Here is a 22,771-nt window from a genome sequence, read left to right as displayed (position 1 = left end):
GTCGTGGGTTCGCTCCTCACCAACGTGGCCAGCACGTTATCCGGTTTTTATTCAGGTTAATAACACCCAAATATGAGTCTAGTTTCATATTTGATTTAATTTTTACCGCTTCTCAGCTAATACTTTCTTCAGTTTTTGCTGTTATAAATTGTTCTGCATTACTGTAATATCTTGTTATCATTATCTTGTTACTTTATAACATTAATTTCCTTCTCCTACTGTTGTTCTATAACATTCTAACGCTCTATATCTATAATATTCTATAACTTTAATGCATTATAACGTTTGTTCTATAAGTTTACAGATTCCTCAATACTGGTGCAATAAAATAGCAGTAGCTGCGGCTCCTGTTTGCTTTTTAAAGCATAAAAATAATTTATTGTAGATTTTATTGTTAAGCAGCATAAGAATAAAACATATAGCACATCTGTTGCTTTCTAACAGCTCTAGTAATTGCTATTTTATAACCATTTTAATGTTTTATAGCTATTGCTCTTAGTCATACATTACTGTTCTGTATGTGTTATTTTACAGCTTATTTATGAGCAAAGATTATTTTATTATAGGAACAAAATGGCCAAATTCCTGAAGAGATTCAGCTAATTGTATATGATGAAGATGAGAGATAAATATAATTATTTCATTAATGATGTAGATGATTTTTAAAGTTTAAAGAGAGAGTATAAGATATAAAAGTTTCTGTTTTTTTTTTTTTAATTAATAAATACAACAATTTTTCTTTATTATTTAGCAGTAAATGTGCATTCTTCTGGCAAACTATTATCTATTATCATAAATAACTTAACATTATGTGTTGTACTAAAGCAAAGAATGGTAACTTCGATTTGACAATTGATAAAAATGGCTTCACTCAAACTTCTCCACTTTTCTTCATTGCTTACACCCTTAAGTGACATCTGATTACCTTCATGGATTACAAAGATGTCTTCCTTGTTTTTTTTCCTAAGTTAGTAAATTGACTTGACACAAAAACCTTCTTTCCTAAATTGAAATCTTTCTTTAAACTTTTACTTCTTACCAACTAAAATAATGGGAATTACATGATGAGATGTTGAGAAAATTTAATCCATTATCTGGTAATCTTGTACAGCTTTATTAATCCCATAATTTTTAAATTTTGAAAACACATTTAAATCTTTTACACCACACCAAATGATAACATGCTTCAGTCTGATTGGAGCTTCAGGAGTTAAATCCAAAAGCTTTGGAAATATTTTTTTTATTATATGAGTATTGATGCCATTTTTGAATTTAACACTTTAATATTAAATTAATAAATACAGTAATCACATTTTACAGGTTACAAAGTATTTTTCTCATTTTAAAAGACATTTTTTTATGTCATACTTGATCCCAATTTATTATATTATTTTTTTTTTACATTTTACAACTAAAAATGCAAATTTATAATACATTTTTACATATATAACATTATAAAAATGCTTTAAGTTATTCTGATGGTGAGACCCACAGTCAGCAAGAAGTGTCTAAAGTAGACTGCATCTAGACTTCCCACACAATGGTCTGGCTATTGTGTGGGAAGTCTGGGATCCCCACTACCAAAATAACTAAATTTCTTCCTCCTTATTTAGTGTCATGCTTTACTTGTGAAAGAATAAACAAAGATCACTAACTCCTACTATTCCAGACTTATGGGACATTTTGTTTATAATTCTGCATAAAGTTATATAAGAAATTCCTCTTTATAATATCAAATTCTTTTAAAAATATAAAAAAAATATTTCTATTTACTACTATTTATTTCCTTACATCACTATTTACTATTATTTCCTTTACTATATATGTAACTATAACACTATTTAATACTGTTATTTTATTTGACTTTAAATTTTTGTAATTATTAGAGGAGTATTTTTATATACCTTCACTTGTTAAGCTAATTTATTTCTTCAGTAATGAGGTATAAACTAAAATTTGCACACAAATTTTCTCATGTATATAACTTTTAATGCTACAACACTGATTAAAAGTACGCCAAGATTAATTTAAGGTTATCATTTTTTAAATATAAGTCAATTAAATCACAACCAGCTGATACTAAACATATGCTTTTTTTTAAAAANAATGAAGAGGAAAGTTTTTAAAATTTAAATTTTCTTTTTTTCAAAAAAAAAAAATAGTAAAATTATTTGTCATTTCTTTATCTTCTGTTGTAGAGAGAGAGAGAGGAGGAGGAGGAGGAGGAGGAGGAGGAAGAGAGGTTTAACTCTCCTTCTATCTCCCTTCCTCTACAACAAAATAATTTACATATGTAAAAAGAAAGTATAGTAAAAGGAGAAAAAAGTAATAATAAATTTTATGATAAATGCAAATTTTGTTAAATTTGGTTGTCAAATTCTATAAAATCTAAAAATACCAAGTACTGTGTTATTTCTTTTTTTTTATGTGTGTGCATGTATAAAAATGTTGATTACAAATGTCAAGTTTTATTTATTTATTTCGTAAAATTCAAGAGTAAAATTGTCAAAGTAAGAATATATATGAATTTTATAAATAATAAAATATGTTTTAGTCAATACAATATATATTAAGTAAAGCGTAAAGAAGATGCTGATAAAAATCTAATTCCGTTTCCAATTTGGCACGNGTTAAGGCAGAAAGTCTTAAATTCTGATGTTCTCACCTCTTTTCTTATCATTTAATTCATTATAAAATGCTATTAAAATAATAAATTTAATAGTATTTATTAATGTGTAATTTCAGAATATTCATATATCAACAATATTTAATTATCAAATGAATAAAATAGGGGAGAACATCAGTATTAAACACTTCCTGTCTAATTACGAATGCAATTTTTACTTTCTTGCTATTATTTATAACAGAGGAAAAGTACGGATATGGACCTAAAAAATGAACCCTCAAAATCTCTATATTTTTGGACATTTTACCTTTGAAAAATGCAAAAATGTTTGGGGCTTTTTTCTGTATGTATGGGTGTGGAGGGCACAATTTTATTCACTCAATTGAAGCTTAATAACTCCTGTTCCTTTGTCGGAAATTTTGTGGAGGAGTTTGTATATAAGTGGTATTGATGCTATTAAATTTTGGTGGTTAAAGGTCGAGAGGATGAAGAAATAGAGGGAAGTCAATTATCGTATCTCGAGTGGGATCGGTCTTAATGACGATTTTACTGTTTAAATCTGTATAAAATAATGTCGTCATAAAAAATACGTGAGTTATAATAATAATTGTAACAGGAGCAATTACAAGGTAACAATGTAATTATATTTATAGCACTTAAACTATTATAGTATCACGTAAAACTATTGTTACTGTACCTTGTTACCTATCAAACAGCTTTATAGGACACTTGATGCTGATAAAATAATAATTCCGTTTCCAATTTGGCACGTTACTAAAGTTATATGATAATAAGTATTTATAGTTTAAAGTAGTTTATAGTAATATATATTCATACAAAAACAATATAGCGACTAACCCGATATATTGAACAGTTTGGTTGATTTTACAATTCTTTCTATGTAAACGAATGCATAAAGTATTTGAACGTAGTATTTGAGAGTTCTCTGTATTAGGAGCTACCTAAATTATCTTTTAAGGTAATTTAGTTGGTTCCTAATAGAAAGAGCTGACTTTAAGGTACTTATAAATGTATATATGAGTCAAAATTTATTGTATTATAAAGTAACTCGTGTATAAATGTAGTAAAAACTAACTTTATTATGATCCTATTCTACACATTACTGGTAAGATAAATATTTATATATGTTATTTAATTAGTTTATAATGTGTATTTTTATGTCGTTGCTACAGTAAAATAGCCTTTTACACTGAAGGGAAACTTCGATAAATGAATAGTAAACAAATATTATAAGGCATTATACGAGTTTCACAAACTTTAATAGCTAATAAAACAAATTTAGATGTTAAAAGTGATGTAAAATTGCTATAAATTTACTGTTAAAGACGTTTAGATACGTTTACGAACTTCATTAACTTTACATCTTTCAAATTTTTCTTCTCTTTTCTTGATAATTTAAGGATTTTTTTAAATATTTATTACAATTATTTTTTGTGTTAATTGTAGCCTTTATATTATACATGTTCACCATATCGAGAACCCTTTGTATAGACCTATACATCTTATACAATATACAGGCCTAAACAATGAGTACTCGTTATAGTGAACTCTCGAAGGATTAAGCTAAATTATTTACTATATGAAGAGTCTTGTGTAATTTGTTAATATGTATTATACATTCAGGGTTCGTCTATTGATTTATCCCTTACTAAGAGTTTCTAATCTTTATGACCCTCCTGAGATCGCGTCCTCTTGACACGTGAGCACTAAGTTAATTAATGATACGAATTGTAATATATGCAGTAATTTTAGGGCCTGTGAAATACGTATCTTTTATAAATGAGCATACACAAATCTATACATCACCTTTACAGTTATTAAATATACAGGATGGCCCGAAACTCAGTTAACCGTGATATATTTTAACGCCACGGTTAAGTAGTAGTTTTAGGCCCATTAATGTATATGAAAAATCGAGAGTATTTTTTTTACCCTTGTCTTCTATAGTAAAGCCTGCTCAAAATGTACACCGTACGAATCCCTTTTACACAGGTTTTACAGTTTGAAGTATAACAAATATATAAAAAAAATTATTTTTTAAGTCATGTACTAAAAAGAAAGTTTTCAGAAAACTAATTTGAAGTATTTTTTTTTCTATGAAGTATTTTCTGTTATTTTTTAAAGAAAATAGTAATTTGTTGCTCTGTAACTTACTCTTTACCTTTATATGTTTTATGTTTACCTTTTACTGACTAAAGTAAAGAAAATATATTGACTTTATAAGTAAAAAAATCAGAGGAAAGTATCTTAAATTACCTTTTTTTATATACTTCTAGATAGTTTATTAACGTTCTTTTCTTTAGAAACTTAAAATAAATGACAAGAAAACTCATTTCATATTCATTTTACCCTACATATTTTTTTTTTCCTCTTGTTCACTATCATAGATTTCAATGGGAAATCAGCATCTGTAAAATTTATGGAATTGCGAAGTTTTTTTTTTTTTTTAATGTTCTATAAAGAAATCAATTTTTCTTTCCTGAAAAGTGAAAATATAAATTTTTCTCCCCTTTTTCTAACACTTTTTGACACATAAAAATGCATAATTTATTGATGTAAAATAAAACAAATCGTATATAACTTCATTTTGAATGCCTCTCCACCATTTTTACTTTAGTTTTTTTTTCACATTTAATAATGTTCTTGTCGAAAATTTATTCACCTTTCTCGCTATTGAAAAAGTTTCTAACAATTTAACTGTAGCAATTTTTTTTTATTTCCATCCTCCCCTGTCTACAAATGGAGGATATAAACTTTCTTTGTGTGATAAATTTCTAGTATATCAGGTTATAAATTACAGAAAGTGTGGTAAATGTAACTAAATATTTCTGTTTTATGACGTTTTCTTGTTGATTTCGTCGATAATTTATTATAATTTTTTTACAATATATACTATAAAACCTGTCTAAACGGGAAAAATACCTTGCGAGTCCGGTTTACTTGTGTTATTACTTAAATGAAGTATATTATTGGTATGCATTTTCTTACTGTTTTATATGTACTATTTAATTATTCAATTATTTAATGGACGAATGGATAAAAGCACTGACCGCTGGTCGTGGGTTCGCACCTCTCCGGGTATTCTTCACGTTATTAACATCTAAATAGGGGTCTAAAGTCCTCCAGGGAGGCATCCNGTCTGTGTGTCTGAACATTTTATATATTCGAATTCATTGAGACTGAAAGCAGCAATATCGTAATCTTTACTGTACAGTGTTAATTAAAATTTTGTTACCGTACTTTGTTTACACAGTGATAAAGCTAAGTTAAATGCTGTAAAAACTTTAAAATTATAGCAAAAAGTTTGTAATATTATAAATATAGTTAGAAAATTATTTAAGGGGTCTAACTTAATGTGTACAGTTTAAGAGGATGAGGAGGGTCACGAATAGTAAATCATTGTGTATAATAGGATATAATCGGGACTCTTTAGAGATTAGGAAAAGGGCAACACGTGTCCCAAGTGCCTCAGTGTATTGGCAACACGTGTGCCAAGTGCCTCAGTACGTGCGCCCGTATACTTTCCAACAGTCGTGAAGTCTGTTCGTCCTTTATTCGTTAATCTCCAGAACAGAGTTAGAGACCAGATATGGAAAGCCTGGGCGCCATAGCCTCTAATGATTTTATACGAAGTTCCGGTCTGGACCGGATGCTTGAAGCATTTTTCTAAAGTATTCCTAAGTCTCTTCTGAAAGTTTTTTTTTAGAATAATGCTAAATATAAACGAGCAATTATTTATTGTGACATTGTCACAATACCGGGCTGCAATTTTTAATTATATTTTTAACTTATTTAACTTAAAATATATTCTCGCCACCTCAACTTAGTAGTGTCTTGCCCCTGTACATCATGCTTTTCCGTTAGCAACAGCGTCATGCAAGTCATCTAACTTCTTTCAAGGGAAAACTTTTGAATTAAAATAATCTGACTTTCAATTTGTATCGGAAATTCTTATACAGTTAATCTGATTTTTTGTCTTTAATCTTTTCATATCTGGTCTCGACTTTCATATATCTAACAATTTTCTAGAGTTTAAGAAAGGACAGACAGACAAACGGATGACAGTGGGCCCAATGAAGGGACGTTAACTCCGCTTTAGACGGCTTGCTTAACGACATTTTATTCAAGAATCAATTAGATTTAAAAGTGGAATTTACTCCATCGTATGAAGTAAAGTTTCAAAAGATTAGAATATAATTTTACTTGATATTTTCTTCCGAATTTTAAAGGAATAATTTAATAACAAAAGAAAAACATTTTCACTTTTTTAGTTTATTTGTATATTTAATAATCAATGCAATTCCATCTTGATTTTTCCATAATTTGAAGTGTTAGCGTTCATTTTATATTATTTTTTGCTTCTATTCTGATTACGAAGAGTTTTTATTTCTAATTATGGGTGTTTTTATTGATTATTTTACTGGTTTCGGTTGTGATCATTTTTATTACTTGACCATAGGCATTTTTCTCTATTCAATGTAGTTTCTACTTTCCTATCGCAGAACTCTGCTTTTTTTCATCTTCATTTTTACTTTCTGATCACAGAATTATGCTGGTATTTACCTTCATTTTTACTTTCTGATCACAGAATTATACTCCTGTTTACCTTCGTTTCTCATTCCTGATCATAGAATTCTGCTCCTTCTCATCTTTATTTTTACTTTCTGATCACAGAATTCGTCTCCTGGTCACCTTCAATTCTCAATCCTGGTCACAGAAAATTGTTTTCAATCACAATCACGTATACTCTTACCGTTGTCAATCATTTTTCCCCCCTGCATTCCTTCAGATCGTAGTAGTTTTTTTTTTTCCATTTACTTCCTCTAAAACTAAACTTTATTTTATTTTTTTACCTTATTTTTCGAGAATATATCATCATCATATTCCATTCTTAATTTAATTAATGTTGATACCAAACAATTATTCGAATTTCTTCACAGTATTAAGTTAATAACTCAAATGACCTAAGTTTAATCAAGCGTAGGAAAATAATCAGGGAAAGAAAAATTTTATGATGTTTCATGTTACCAATTTATATATATATACTTTTTTTATTTTCTTAATAGTAATTACTACATTAAAAAAAAAGGCAATATCTACTTAACTTATATCAGATTGAGAGTAACTTAGAAATACAGGTAATTCGATGAATTTCGAAGATATCACATTACTTGATATTAAAAGAATAAAAAGTACTTTATAATGAACAGTAATTTACGTAGTTGTAAGTTGTAATTTTATCTTTTTTATCGTTGTTAACGTAACTCATCATTTTTTCCCTCTTCCTTTTCTTTTTTATAATATATATATATATACAGTAATTCTTCTATAATTCTTCGTGTTATAACTGTTATAATTTACTAAATAATGATAAATTACTTAATATAAAAGCATATTTTTTTAACTTTGTTATTTTATTTTATAGAATAATAGAATTATTTACAGACAGACATACAGATTAATAAATACATCACATTCAATAATACATCTTAGCTTGTTTGAATTAATGTACTTTTCGAGTGTATTAAGTTATATAAGCCTAAACCCTATTATGAAGCGCGTGGTTTTTCTACTTAAACGTTATTCGTCTGTGTGTCTGAACATTTTATANTTTAAATCATAGTTAATACTAATTTGTAAGTTAATTATGGTATATTTTTAAGGTGATTAAGTGTAACATTTATAAAATTTCTCAGCATACTTTAAACGGATTTTGTGTAATGAAATTACTGAAAATTTACGATTTTATTTAAGAATTTAATCGAATTTTTTTTTTTTTTTTTTATATATATTTCTTTCCTTTTCATGACGATTTTTCTATTTTTAAAATTCAATAGAAAAGAAAGTTTTTGATTTGTTAGGAAATTCTTTGAATAAACTATTCTATTGAAGCAAAGTTGCAGCTTTTTTTAAATACATTGCAAGAGTTAACTTCATTGTTAAATTTTATAATAATATCATAGCAATTAATGTGTTTTTAATCACGAATAATGCTTATTTATGTTAATTATTTAATATTAATGATGATTATTTAACTTATTTTTACAGCATATACGGTGATGATGATGATGATGATCACATCATCATCTATTTTATTTTATAGAATAATAGAATTATTTACAGACAGACATACAGATTAATAAATACATCACATTCAATAATACATCTTAGCTTGTTTGAATTAATGTACTTTTCGAGTGTATTAAGTTATATAAGCCTAAACCCTATTATAAAGCGCGTGGTTTTTCTACTTAAACGTTATTCGTCTGTGTGTCTGAACATTTTATATATTCGAATTCATTGAGACTGAAAGCAGCAATATCGTAATCTTTACTGTACAGTGTTAATTAAAATTTTGTTACCTTCTCCAATAAGTAATATTAGGAATAATTCAGAACTTTATGATTTTATTTGAAAATGGAATATTTAAATTATTCATATTGATATTCTTTAAGGAAATTTGAATAATTTTCAATAAAATTTAAATAACTTTTAATCATAAAGTGATAATTATTTGGCATTTTGTAAGTAAGTATTAATGTCGCTGAATACGTCACGTGGAAGTGTTGTTGTTTCGTTGTGACGTCACTGTTTTGTTTCTATGCAAAATTTGAAAAGTTATGTTTCACACGAAACAAAATTGTTTATATTTTTTAACCTAACATCAGTTTATAAATCATTAACATTACGGTAATGAAAATCAAAATAGCTATTACATAACATAACCATAACACTTTATGCTTAGAAACAATCAAATTAACCTTAATTAATTAATTACAACATAATTATTACTTAAAATAAAAATAATTAATTCAAATATAAAATATTAATTAAAAATCCAGCAACGAGTTGCTTAACTTTCCGGAAGAACAAAAAAACCGTCTAAAAATTATTTAAAAAAACTTATATAAAAATTTTAACATTTACTTTAAAAAGTTAATAATTAAAATTGTTTAATTTAAAGAAAATCCAGTATTAGAATTAGGGGCTAAAACTAGAAACGTCCACGTAAACAATACCTCTCTACCACCCCATTACACACAATGATTTTAATATTTGTGACCCTCCTCATCCTCTTAAACTGTAAACGACCCCTTAAATAATTTTGTAACTATACTTACAATATTACAATTTTCTTTTTGTTATAATTTTAAAGTAGTTTTAAGGTTTCTACAGCATTTTACTTAGCTTTATGGTTGTGTAAACAAAATACTTTTTCTTCCATTTATAACACAAAGATGCTCTTAAATATCCATTAAGTCTCTCCTATTTCTGAATTTTAAACATTTTTACCTTAAGATAAAACAGTTTTCTTATAGATTTTTATAACTTTATTCATTTATAAATTACCTTTTTTACATCCCTCTATTGAAGGAACTCGATACAAGGCATGTATTTATAAAAGNATATAATGTAATATATAATATTTATCCAAACATAATATAAAATAATATAGAATTTAACTTATATTTTATACTTAATTGAATATTCTTTAATAAAAGTGCGGTAAATATAACTAATATCAGAATATAACTGATACTATAATTATCAATAATACTTATAATATCATTTGCATTTATACAGACGGGTGAAAAGGTAAATGTACAGTTGTTATTATGGAAGTAAAACGTACAGTTTTACATATAAATTAAATCAGAACTAAGGAATACGAGATGATAACAGATGGAAATTTCTCGCATTCACAACTGTATATCTACTTTAATCCTATGTATATTAAGAATTATACTGTAAATATCCGAATGTATTATGGATTTGTTATACTGAAGACATATCGAAACAATAGATAGAACTTTACATAATAGAACACGCGTAATCTTACGTACAAGTAGCAACAATGCAATTCTAATTTCCGATTAATTATCCAATTATCTTTCATACGAAGATAAACTAGAGGTCAGTTTTAAAGCACCACATACAACATTCAGTATCCTAAATACAATAAGGTTAAAGGGGTTGTACAAATTAATGGAATGTGTAATTTAATTTGTCATTCACTAAGCCAATGTACATTAGAAATGTTGATGATATAATGGCCACGATAATCGATGAATCAATTTACTAACTCCCCAAAGAGGCTAAGAATCGATAAAGTGTTTCCATTATCGTAGAATATGTTTCTGTCAATAATGTCTGACTTTATTACTTCTGGATATTTTGATTGAAGTTACTTGGCCAATACACGTTCCTAATGATAGATACAATAAACAGAATGGGAATGAAATGGTATTCAAATACAAGCATGATGAGGAGCAATACGTATATGTTATGAAATAAATATAATATGTAGCATAGATGGGGTAATAGGTAGAGAATTTATATTTAACGAACCACATATGTACAGAAGAATTACATAAAGGTATCGAGTTTGAATAGAGAAATTCGATAAATATAATTTACTTTATGAAAGGTTTCATAATAAAAACAATGGACATGAAAATAAGGAGTTTGGTAAATTGGCAAATTGTTATTTTCAGCTTAAGTGTTGATTATTTTTGGAGATTAAATTCGAAAACCATTTTTTGTCTTGTGTTCGTACAAATGAAATTCGTAGAATGTGCCTTTATTAATAAATAGCAATCCTTCAGTTTGTTTTATGTGTTATACGATAACCTGATGTGGGCGATCTGCTACCTGGGAGGACTTTCTAGGGGAAACTATCCCCTATTTAGGTGTTACTGAGGTGAAGAAAATCTGGAAAATTGCACATGGCAAGCCCGTTGGCCAGACACGAATCCTCGACTAGTGTTTTATCCACTCGGCCACTGATAGGTTCGCAGACTATGAAAAAGGGGGGAACGAGCTATAAAAAAGGGAGCATAGTACATTACAATAGGAGATTCAAACGCTATGATTCAACGTCGGATCAGCGTTCTCACAAGGTGGCGCCGGTTGTATTCGGGTCTAACTTGGCTTTGAAAACAAGGAAGGGGGTTTTGATCAACATGCATCGGTTAATGGACAAATATCGTTTATTAGTTTCTTTTATACTTGCAGAATAGGCTAGAATTCACGAATTTCCTGTGGTTTGGGGCACCCTGGGGATTAGGAAAAGGGCAATCTAGATAAAAAGAGAGGGAACGAGCCCCACAGCCCCAATGTACGGCGCTCCTCAGCCAGTCTTACACATTTTATTACTGAAGTAAAATAACATTAATTATATTGGGCCTTGGAAAAAATTCCCATTAATCTTTCCATGGACGTGTTGAAGACTACAGTAATGCTAATTAGAGTAATGAATATACATTGCTAATAATACCCATGTATATTCATTAATCTAATTAGCATTGTGAATTATAACACTTAAGTGTGCTGAGTAAATTGTTTCATTTCCTAACATAAATATTACGATAATTGCAAACATTACTACAAATATTGTTACTAAATACGTTAGAAATAGCAAAATATTTTGGCCAAGACTTGCATTAATGCCCCAACTGCTCGTTCTAACATATCTCTTCTGTAATGCCTGTAAATAAATTCGGGCCTGGGGCCTCAAAGGCGCTTAAAATAGTTCTAATTTTGGTTAACATCCACGTATAATCATTGTTATAATTGAAATAGTGAGCAAATTCTTTCACTCCTAATCCAAACTCTGTTGATTTTTGATGATTGATTAACACAGAGTTTGTATTAAGAGTGGGCCAGTAATTGACACGTCATAATAAGGCATTAAAACTGCGGTTAGTGTTTAAAAATACTATTAAAATCTGCAATATTCGTAGTTTATATAATTTATAAAATAACTCAAACTAATTTAACTCAAGTTCTGCTGGTAATATTGAATTTTTACCGTGTTATTATTTAATAACGAATGAAAAAAAGGGTAAGGAATTAACTATATTTATGCATTAAATAACTTTACTAATTCTCTTCTCTTCCATCTTTCCCTTCTCCCCCTTCATCTTTCTCTTTAAATTCACCTATAACAGTCGACCTCCCTATAACACTGTTGATTTTTCCGTTTTATATGAATTCCATGTTATACGAGTCACTTAGATTTTACAAATACAGTATATGAGCTGTTCACAGCCCGGCACACTTATTTGTAAAATCTAAGTGACTCGTATAACATGGAATTCATATAAAACAGAAAAATCAACAGTGTTATAGAGGGGGGTCGACTATAGTTTAAGCTTTTTAATGTATTTTTATATGCAATATACTTTAAGAATTTTTAAGTAAATTTCACAATTCCTGTCTCAGCTGTCATCTGTGATATCTCGTTGAATAACCAAGAAAAGAAAAAAATTGACAAGTGTAATTACACATCTGTATCACTTTTATCACACGAATGTCCTTCTTCTTCTTCGTTACAAAGTACAAAAAATATATATATATATATAATTAAATAGAAAAAAGAAAATGATTACCAGTTAAAATACCAGATTAACTAACAACTCAATTATTTGAAATTAATCTTAAATAATTAATTAATTGATTATGATTGCTTACAAAACACGATTAAAGTTAATGGGGTATGGACTATTAAACTGGCTTTATACATATTAATATACCAAATTTAAGTAGATTTTAATTATTAAATTTAATATATAATGTTATATTTTTTAAAAATATTGTATAAATATATATTTTTTTATATCAAAATAATAAGATAAAATTGTGAAAGTTTGGATAACATCGTTACCTCTCCTTGACCTTTGTAAAATATCTGTGTAGTGTGTTGTATATATGAAATCATAATTACAAAAATATGAGATTTAACAGATGTTTGGTGAAGCTAAAAGTTGAAAGTTGAATTTCTTTTTAATATTGTAACATTAAAAAATTAATTTATAATTATATATATATATTTTTTTCAGTAGAAAACTGCACCTAGAGTTAAGGCAGAAAGTCTTAAATTCTGATGTTCTCACCTCTTTTCTTATCATTTAATTCATTATAAAATGCTATTAAAATAATAAATTTAATAGTATTTATTAATGTGTAATTTCAGAATATTCATATATCAACAATATTTAATTATCAAATGAATAAAATAGGGGAGAACATCAGTATTAAACACTTCCTGTCTAATTACGAATGCAATTTTTACTTTCTTGCTATTATTTATAACAGAGGAAAAGTACGGATATGGACCTAAAAAATGAACCCTCAAAATCTCTATATTTTTGGACATTTTACCTTTGAAAAATGCAAAAATGTTTGGGGCTTTTTTCTGTATGTATGGGTGTGGAGGGCACAATTTTATTCACTCAATTGAAGCTTAATAACTCCTGTTCCTTTGTCGGAAATTTTGTGGAGGAGTTTGTATATAAGTGGTATTGATGCTATTAAATTTTGGTGGTTAAAGGTCGAGAGGATGAAGAAATAGAGGGAAGTCAATTATCGTATCTCGAGTGGGATCGGTCTTAATGACGATTTTACTGTTTAAATCTGTATAAAATAATGTCGTCATAAAAAATACGTGAGTTATAATAATAATTGTAACAGGAGCAATTACAAGGTAACAATATAATTATATTTATAGCACTTAAACTATTATAGTATCACGTAAAACTATTGTTACTGTACCTTGTTACCTATCAAACAGCTTTATAGGACACTTGATGCCTCTATCTTAAAAGTTTTATAGAGAAATTGTATTATTAATTATAATTATATATAAGTTTAATTTTAAAGAAAAACTTGTAATTAATTAAAATAATTAAGTTAAATTTTGATATTTTAATTTCAAAATTATATACTAAAAATTTGAAAATTTATACTTATTTTTTTTTTTTTTTTTAAATATTACTTAATGTATAATTAAAATATTAAATTATAATTTAAAAAAATAATAACGTAATTATATCTTAATTTTTTTAAATTACATTTGTGCATTATACATTAAGAGATGCTAATAACAATTAAAAATTTAAGAAGGAAGAACAAAAAAACCGTCTAAAAATTATTTAAAAAAACTTATATAAAAATTTTAACATTTACTTTAAAAAGTTAATAATTAAAATTGTTTAATTTAAAGAAAATCCAGTATTAGAATTAGGGGCTAAAACTAGAAACGTNTAACACTGTTGATTTTTCCGTTTTATATGAATTCCATGTTGTACGAGTCACTTGGATTTTACAAATACGTGAACCGTTCACAGCCCGGCACGCGTATTTGTAAAATCTAAGTGACTCGTACAACATGGAATTCATATAAAACGGAAAAATCAACAGTGTTATAGGGGGGTCGACTGTATTATAAAGTAGACGAAAAAAGAAGCTTAATTGTAAAGTTAGGGAGGAGTTCTATTTAAAAAATTGTAAATGCTAATAACGAGTAAAATCGTTATTAAGTCCGAACCCGCTGGAGATGTGACAAACGACCCCGTATATCTCTCCAACATCTTGACCGTTAACCACCAAAATTTAACATCATTAATCATCCTAACACATAAACCTCCCTGCAAAATTTCGGAAATTTTTGACAAAAGGTACAGGAGTTATTAAGCTTTAAAACAACCCCTTCATTTCTCGAAGTTTCAAGGTCAGGAGTCCAAAAGTATAAAAGTCTTGGGGGTGATTTTTTTTTTACCGTTCCCCTATGTTACATACACATGACACGTAATGTTAAAAATTGCATAAAATAATACTAAATTGTTACGTAAATTAACACGACTTCGTGCAATTTTCAATGCGTAAAATTAAAATGTATGTCACACAATTATTTACTTGTGTTTCACGTAATTTTTACACTGTAAATATTTAAACAAGTGAGAATTTCACATGCCTAGCAACAAGATGTTGACAACTTCACATCAACTTTCTAAAATAAACTTTGTAAGTTATCACTGTTTCTTTCTCCGGGCTATTTGACGTGTTTTCAAAGTTACATAAGGACTTTTAATAAGTTTTATATACAAAAATTCTTTTCTGGAAATAAAAAAAAAAATATCCAATCTATTAATTACATATATTTACAATGTTTACTGACTTAATTTAAGTGTTTTAATTTAAAATAATTGTAATTAAATGTATACATAAGTCTAGAAGCGTAACAGTTACTGTATTTTAAATTATTAATCAAAGAAACTGAAAGATTAGTACGGTATTTATTAATTTACTTATGTTTTAAGTAACATTAAGAATAGAATGCCATATAAATTGGTTTTGTAGTAGAATATTATGATTATTTAAATCATAGTTAATACTAATTTGTAAGTTAATTATGGTATATTTTTAAGGTGATTAAGTGTAACATTTATAAAATTTCTCAGCATACTTTAAACGGATTTTGTGTAATGAAATTACTGAAAATTTACGATTTTATTTAAGAATTTAATCGAATTTTTTTTTTTTTTATATATTTCTTTCCTTTTCATGACGATTTTTCTATTTTTAAAATTCAATAGAAAAGAAAGTTTTTGATTTGTTAGGAAATTCTTTGAATAAACTATTCTATTGAAGCAAAGTTGCAGCTTTTTTTAAATACATTGCAAGAGTTAACTTCATTGTTAAATTTTATAATAATATCATAGCAATTAATGTGTTTTTAATCACGAATAATGCTTATTTATGTTAATTATTTAATATTAATGATGATCATTTAACTTATTTTTACAGCATATACGGTGATGATGATGATGATGATCACATCATCATCTGCATCTAGTTCAGGGCCTCACAATTTACACGTGTTATTATTTGCTAGAGAGGAAGGACCTTGTACCGCAGGGCCAATTTCTTTTATATTTTAAACTGATATTCACTTTCTAATACAAAGAAAACACAAACAATTATTACTTTTATATAACAATCATTACAATGTTATGTTATTGCATGGCATTAATTATAATGAAAGAATACCCCCATTAAAAAAGGGTAATGTAATTAAAGCTCTCTACAATTATTGAATGTACGGGATGAGTTTAATTGCATTACAGTTAAGAAAAGAAGTATTAATTTTCATTACTTTCGGCAAAAATAAAGAAGGGTGGAAGAAAAAAAAATAAACCAGTCTTTGGCTTTCTAGCAATAAACAACTTTGGGATAATTTTAATTTACACTGAAGCAATTTAATCTAATAGCTAATTTACCTATTTACAAAAGTTTTATACGTTAAATAACGTTATATTGAGGTAAAACTAGTAGAATTTAATTGCATTCAATTTAACAAAGTGTTTACCTAAGAAACAAAATTAAAAGAAAAACTAAAGTAAAAATAAAATAAATAATGGAGAACCGTCATGAATAATTTACGTATCTCATTAAGGAAAGAAATTATAGAAAATTAACTTGTATACTTTAAATAAAAAGTATACAATTGAATTTTGATGCTGGAGAGCATGCATATTTATCATACACGAAAACAGCATTAAGAATTTTTATTATAATTTATAAATCTAATTATTTTGATTAAGTTATAATTATGTTTGCCATTGTTTTTTTACTGCTCGAAATACGTATTTTTTCAGCACTTTAAAGGGAAATATTGTCAATTTTTTTAAATGTAAAATTAACTGAAATTTTCAATATCATCTTCTAAATTTAATAATTTTAAAAGTTTTGGCAGCTGCAAGAAATTAAATTTAAAATTGTCTTTGACTTTTTTTACTCGTAGTTTAAAAAATACAAGTAAAAAAAATATATAACAAATAGAGTAAAATATAAAAATTAAACGAATAAATTCTTGTAAATACAAAAATCACAATTTAAAGAACACAAAAATCTGTTGTTTGAAATAATACAAAATCACACTTTAAGAACGTGAGAATAAACACTATTTTTGATAGTACAGAAGACAAATGTGTGTGTGTATAAGATTCTTGTACACACTCACACATGAATTCTCTCTCTCGCTTACTCTTTCTCTCAAACTCATTTACACTTTTTTACTGTCTTTCTCATTCTCTGTGTGTATTAAAACATAATCTTTAATACTTTCTCCCCCATAGAGTTTTGTCATCAATTTTTAGTTATTTTAATCAAATAAGAATTTGTGTATTGTTTACGGTACATAATTTCATATTACAAAAAAAACATTTTTATTAAAAATACAGTACATACGAAAATTTTTATTTTACTTATACATAAAATCTTACGAGAACACCTCAAACTTTGAAGATAACATCAGCTTTCAATACACTTTTATGTACTATAGTTGATAAATTTCAAAAATAGAATAATTCAACTTGAAGAATGGTGTCATTCAGTAGGATATCGTAAAAATTCCCGATTGATCTTGAAATATATTCGAAAATACACGTAAAATCCTTATCAAAAAGCGTATAAATATTTGAAAATCTATTATAAATAGTCTATTATTGAAGAAAATAACACACAAAAGTGTATAAATTTCGTATTGACGAAGAGCGTTGGAATTTCCTTCTATCCCAAGGAATTTACTTTTTTTGCTTTAAAATTTATATTATCATTTCAAAATGTATAATTCAAGAATAAACCTGTAAAGTAGATCATAATATAAGAAATTCAATCTATAAAATGTACCTTTTGCCTATAATTTGAAGGAACACACTCATTGAATTTTGTAGAAGTGTTATAGGCCTATATGAGTGTGTGGCCATCGGTTAAAAGAGGACCTCCAAGGATTTTTACAGTTTTGGACTCGTGAATCCTTGAAACGTGTTGCTGTGTGTATGTTAGAAGACGATTTTTACTCACCCACTTTGAAGCTCAACAACTCTTGTGCCCTTTGGAGAAAATTTCTGAAATTTTGTGTGTGTTAGAGGCATTGATGCTATTAAATTTTGGTGGTTAAAGGTCAAGGAGTGATGAGATGGAGGAGTAATATGTCGGATTTAATGAAGAATTTAGCTTTTTGCCATTTTATAATAATTACTAACACAAGAAATTTTTAAATATAATCTCGTAAAAGATGGTCACACACACAAATATAAATGTTTTGCCAGGAAAGTTACGTAACTCTTTGCTTGATTTTTCTTATGTTAGGCTGTATATTACAGCATATACGGTGATGATGATGATGATGATCACATCATCATCTGCATCTAGTTCAGGGCCTCACAATTTACACGTGTTATTATTTGCTAGAGAGGAAGGACCTTGTACCGCAGGGCCAATTTCTTTTATATTTTAAACTGATATTCACTTTCTNTTTGGAGAAAATTTCTGAAATTTTTTGTGTGTTAGAGGCATTGATGCTATTAAATTTTAGTGGTTAAAGGTCAAGGAGTGATGAGATGGAGGAGTAATATGTCGGATTTAATGAAGAATTTAGCTTTTTGCCATTTTATAATAATTACTAACACAAGAAAGTTTAAATAAAATCTCGTAAAAGATGGTCCCACATACAAATATAAATGTTTTGCCAGGAAAGTTACGTAACTCTTTGCTTGATTTTTCTTATGTTAGGCTGTATATTGTACTGTACATCTTAATACTAAAATATATATATACATACATATCTTGCAAATTTAAACCTTAATAAATCATATCTTTTTTGTCGAATATCTCTGAAATTTTGTCGGGAGGTCAATGTATTAGGGTTATTGACGCTATTAAATTTTGATGGTTAAAGGTCAAGAGGGTGGGAAGATAGAGGGGATCATACGTCGGACTTAACGAAGATTTCACTCATAATTACTATTTACAATTTCTCTATAAAACCCATCTCTTACCTTCTAAAATTAAGCTTTTAATAAAATTTCGTAACAGATAGCGTCACACACAATTTTGACTTATTTAGCCGGGAAAGTTACGCAACTCGTTACTTGATTTTTAACGTTGAAATTATTTAATATTGTAAAATTTTAACAAATTGAAGAAGCTGAATTGCTGTAAAATACATTAGGAANTTTAAATGTATATTAAACCAATAAATATATTAAATTCTTAGATATAACTTTATTTATTATTATTTTTTTTTAATTTAGCTCCAAAAATCACAACACTACCTACTGACATTCCTATCGTAATTGGAAGTCAAGCAGCACTTTACTGTGAAGCTATCGGGTGGCCACTGCCAAATATCGAATGGAAAAAGGAATCAGGAAATATATTTAATGATTTACCTGGTAAGAATTTGAAATATTTCAATTTAAACTCGAGGTTTTGGTACATTGTGTACGATAAATATAATATCTTTCATCTTGATGTTACCATAAGAACAATTAAGTAGTTCTTAGGATATTCTAGTACTTGTAAGTAATAGTATAAAGTATTGTGTACATAGTATATATAAAAAGGTTATTGTTAGCAAACTTTTATTATCTCCATATAAACACTAGAAGAAGAAGAAGAAGCAAACTTTAATGTATATGTTTGTGCGTTGTTTAGGCGTGTTTGGGTATACGGGAAAGTTATGCAACTCGTTACTTGATTTTTAACGTTGAAATTATTTAATATTGTAAAATTTTAACAAATTGAAGAAGCTGAATTGCTGTAAAATACATTAGGAATTCAGCTTTACTTTAAATTGACTATAATAAATTATATAGGGTCACGCATTTTAGGGGGTGGGAAATTAACATTCTTGAATAATTCTATTCATGACTATACGTTGAAAACTTGAAAGTGATAGTCTACAATAACATTACCTTGCAAATTTTTAGCTGAAATAGTATAATTAAGCTGTGTTTTTCTTACTAATTCAACTGTTTATCCTTAGAAAGCACAATTTTATCAAATAATTACTGTTGTCACTTGAAAAGTACTTTACTTAGAAAGCAATTAGTTTGATATTATAATAAAATTTCATATAAATCATATGTTTACAGTACACATCACAAGGGTTATGCATTAAATATCTATATAGATCCAATTGAAAATGTAATTATTTCCTATAACTAGTTACATTAACTAAATTTACAATTGTTTTTATTGTAACACTTTTGTTATTTTAGCTGCATTAGTTGTGATTTAACAAGATAAATTGACTATAAATAATCTTGTTTATCTCTATAACTAATCTAATTATATTATATACACCATAGTCGTTCTAGTGTTAGGTATAGTGTGTCTCGTTATATTGGCTGCGATTGCATCAAGTATGATTATTCTTGTTATATCTGATGATATTAGTTACAGTATCAGTCTAGAAAGTAGACTGATACAAATCAAACATAATTAGAAAGAAATAAAGAAGGATATCGAATGTGTATTTTGTTTATTGTATTGTTAGTTACACGGTTTTTATATAAGGGATTTCTATTGTTAAAGGGGATGATAGTCTTTAGTATCCTGACTTTACAGTTTAAAATAAATATTCTCATACCGCTGTTAGGGATCCAAATCATGCGGGTGTACAAAAAAAAATCAGACAAGTGATAAATAAAGAAGGGGGGAAGAAAAAAAAAATAAACCAGTCTTTGGCTTTNAATGTAATAAAAAATATATTAATTTATCCCGTGTTGTACTTCAGAAGTTAATTTAGTATCAAAAACGTAAAATATTTGAGTAGCCCAAGACATGGCCAAAGATTACAGCGCCACAGCACTGGCGAAAATTTAAATTTGTCGACTGAAATTCCTTCGGATAACCGACGTTTTGTATAACCGACCTTCGGATAAACGACGCTCTACTGTAATACAATTTTCTATTTTTTATTTTCCAATTTAATATTTTTACTTGAGTAACTTCTGACAGAATTTAAATATGTCTTTGACAATTTTATTTACAATAGTTGAAGAATTTCTTCATATATGTGATATTAAGGAAACATTCAAAACTTGAAAGTTGCATTTCTACTTTTCCAAAAGCAAAAAAATGAATGTATTTCATATCACGTATTGAAACTATTTCTTCATTCTTAAACGTTTTTTTTTCTTTTGTTTTCATCTTTTATTTGAAGATGCACATTCAGAAAACACATGCATATTGAGTTAATATTTTTACAATTTAACCGGTTAAAATAATTACAAAAAAAAGTAAATTATGTTTTTCTTTTTTAAATTACTCTTGTTTCTATAATAATAATAATAATAATCATTTATTAGTCATATTAGGCAAAAGCCTGTTATTACAGGGAGTTATAACATAGAATGGACATTGATCATAGTCACGATTATACATTCCAATGTTTATCAGTTAGTATTACTATATACAATGTCAGGTCAATTCAATTTCATTTATCCTTTTAGGATTGATTACAAAAGGTTTTTATATAATTATATAATTTATAAATCATAGCAATATTTGCACCCTGGAAGAAACAATACATTTGATTTTCTTCTGTGATGAAATTTAATTGTTTCAAATCCATTTTAATTCTTAGATCGTAGCCTGTTTTACATTCGCAGAAAACGTGATATTTTGTAAATAATTCCTGACATCTTGGGCAATTACTTTTGGAAATTTCATATATTCTATTATTAATTAAAATCATATTGCTATTTAATCTTAGTTGAATGAAAAACTTCTTGACTGTAAACGACATATTAGATAGTATATAATTGTTATTGAAAGGGTAATTTAGCAATATTTTATACCATTTAGGCTCTCTTCTCTTGTGTATTTCTTCAATATCTTGAGCTAATGAGATTTCCAATGCATTATGTATAAGTTGTTTTCTTATAAGGTCGCTAATTTCTGAATTTTCTAGTATTGGAGATATAGAAACTCCGTATTCATTGATTATGTTCTTCATTTGACTAATCCAGGTATTTTTTTGGGGTTTTTGACACATTTTTTTATACAGCAAATATAATAGTTTTGTTGAAAGATTATTATTGTCTCTGATCTTATATAGAAAATTAACGAATCTTTTGATAAAAAAAGGAGCCAATCTAAATCTGCTGAGTTCAATTCTAAGAGCATAACCAGCAATATTGTATTCCAATGTAAACAATTTTCGAATAAACTTATTTTGAATGGATTCAAGTTTCTTATAATTGGTTAGACTCCAAATAGGTGAGGCGTAGGATATCGCATTAAAAATTATAGAAGTAAATAGTCTAAAATGACTAAATATATTTTTAAGCTTAATATGTGTACAAAGTTTCATCATATTATTAATCAGACAGTTTGATTTGTGAACGACTTTTTTATATTGCTTTTCAAAAGTTATTGTAGGGGTCAGTATAATTCCCAAAAATTTTATCTCTTGTACTATCTCTAATTGTACTTTGTTCATCGAAAATGATGTGCTTTTTTTTGCAAGTTTGGATCCATTACGAAATATCA

General features: G+C 27.3%; 1 protein-coding gene across 1 annotated transcript in view; it reads left to right on the top strand.

The window, feature by feature from the left end:
• Nucleotides 1-22,771, top strand: part of LOC111621078 (insulin-like growth factor-binding protein-related protein 1) — a 33,961-nt gene that overhangs the window by 3,675 nt on the left and 7,515 nt on the right. Inside the window, exon 2 of the mRNA XM_023363138.1 lies at nt 19,525-19,664. Within this exon, the coding sequence (XP_023218906.1) occupies nt 19,525-19,664 (140 nt within the window). The remainder of the gene's footprint in view (nt 1-19,524; nt 19,665-22,771) is intronic.

This window comes from Centruroides sculpturatus, unplaced genomic scaffold (genome assembly GCF_000671375.1).
Source record: "Centruroides sculpturatus isolate CEXI.00-Female unplaced genomic scaffold, Cexi_2.0 scaffold294, whole genome shotgun sequence".
In the NCBI taxonomy this organism is placed as follows: Eukaryota; Metazoa; Arthropoda; class Arachnida; order Scorpiones; family Buthidae; genus Centruroides; species Centruroides sculpturatus.
This window is presented reverse-complemented; position numbering and strand designations above follow the sequence as displayed.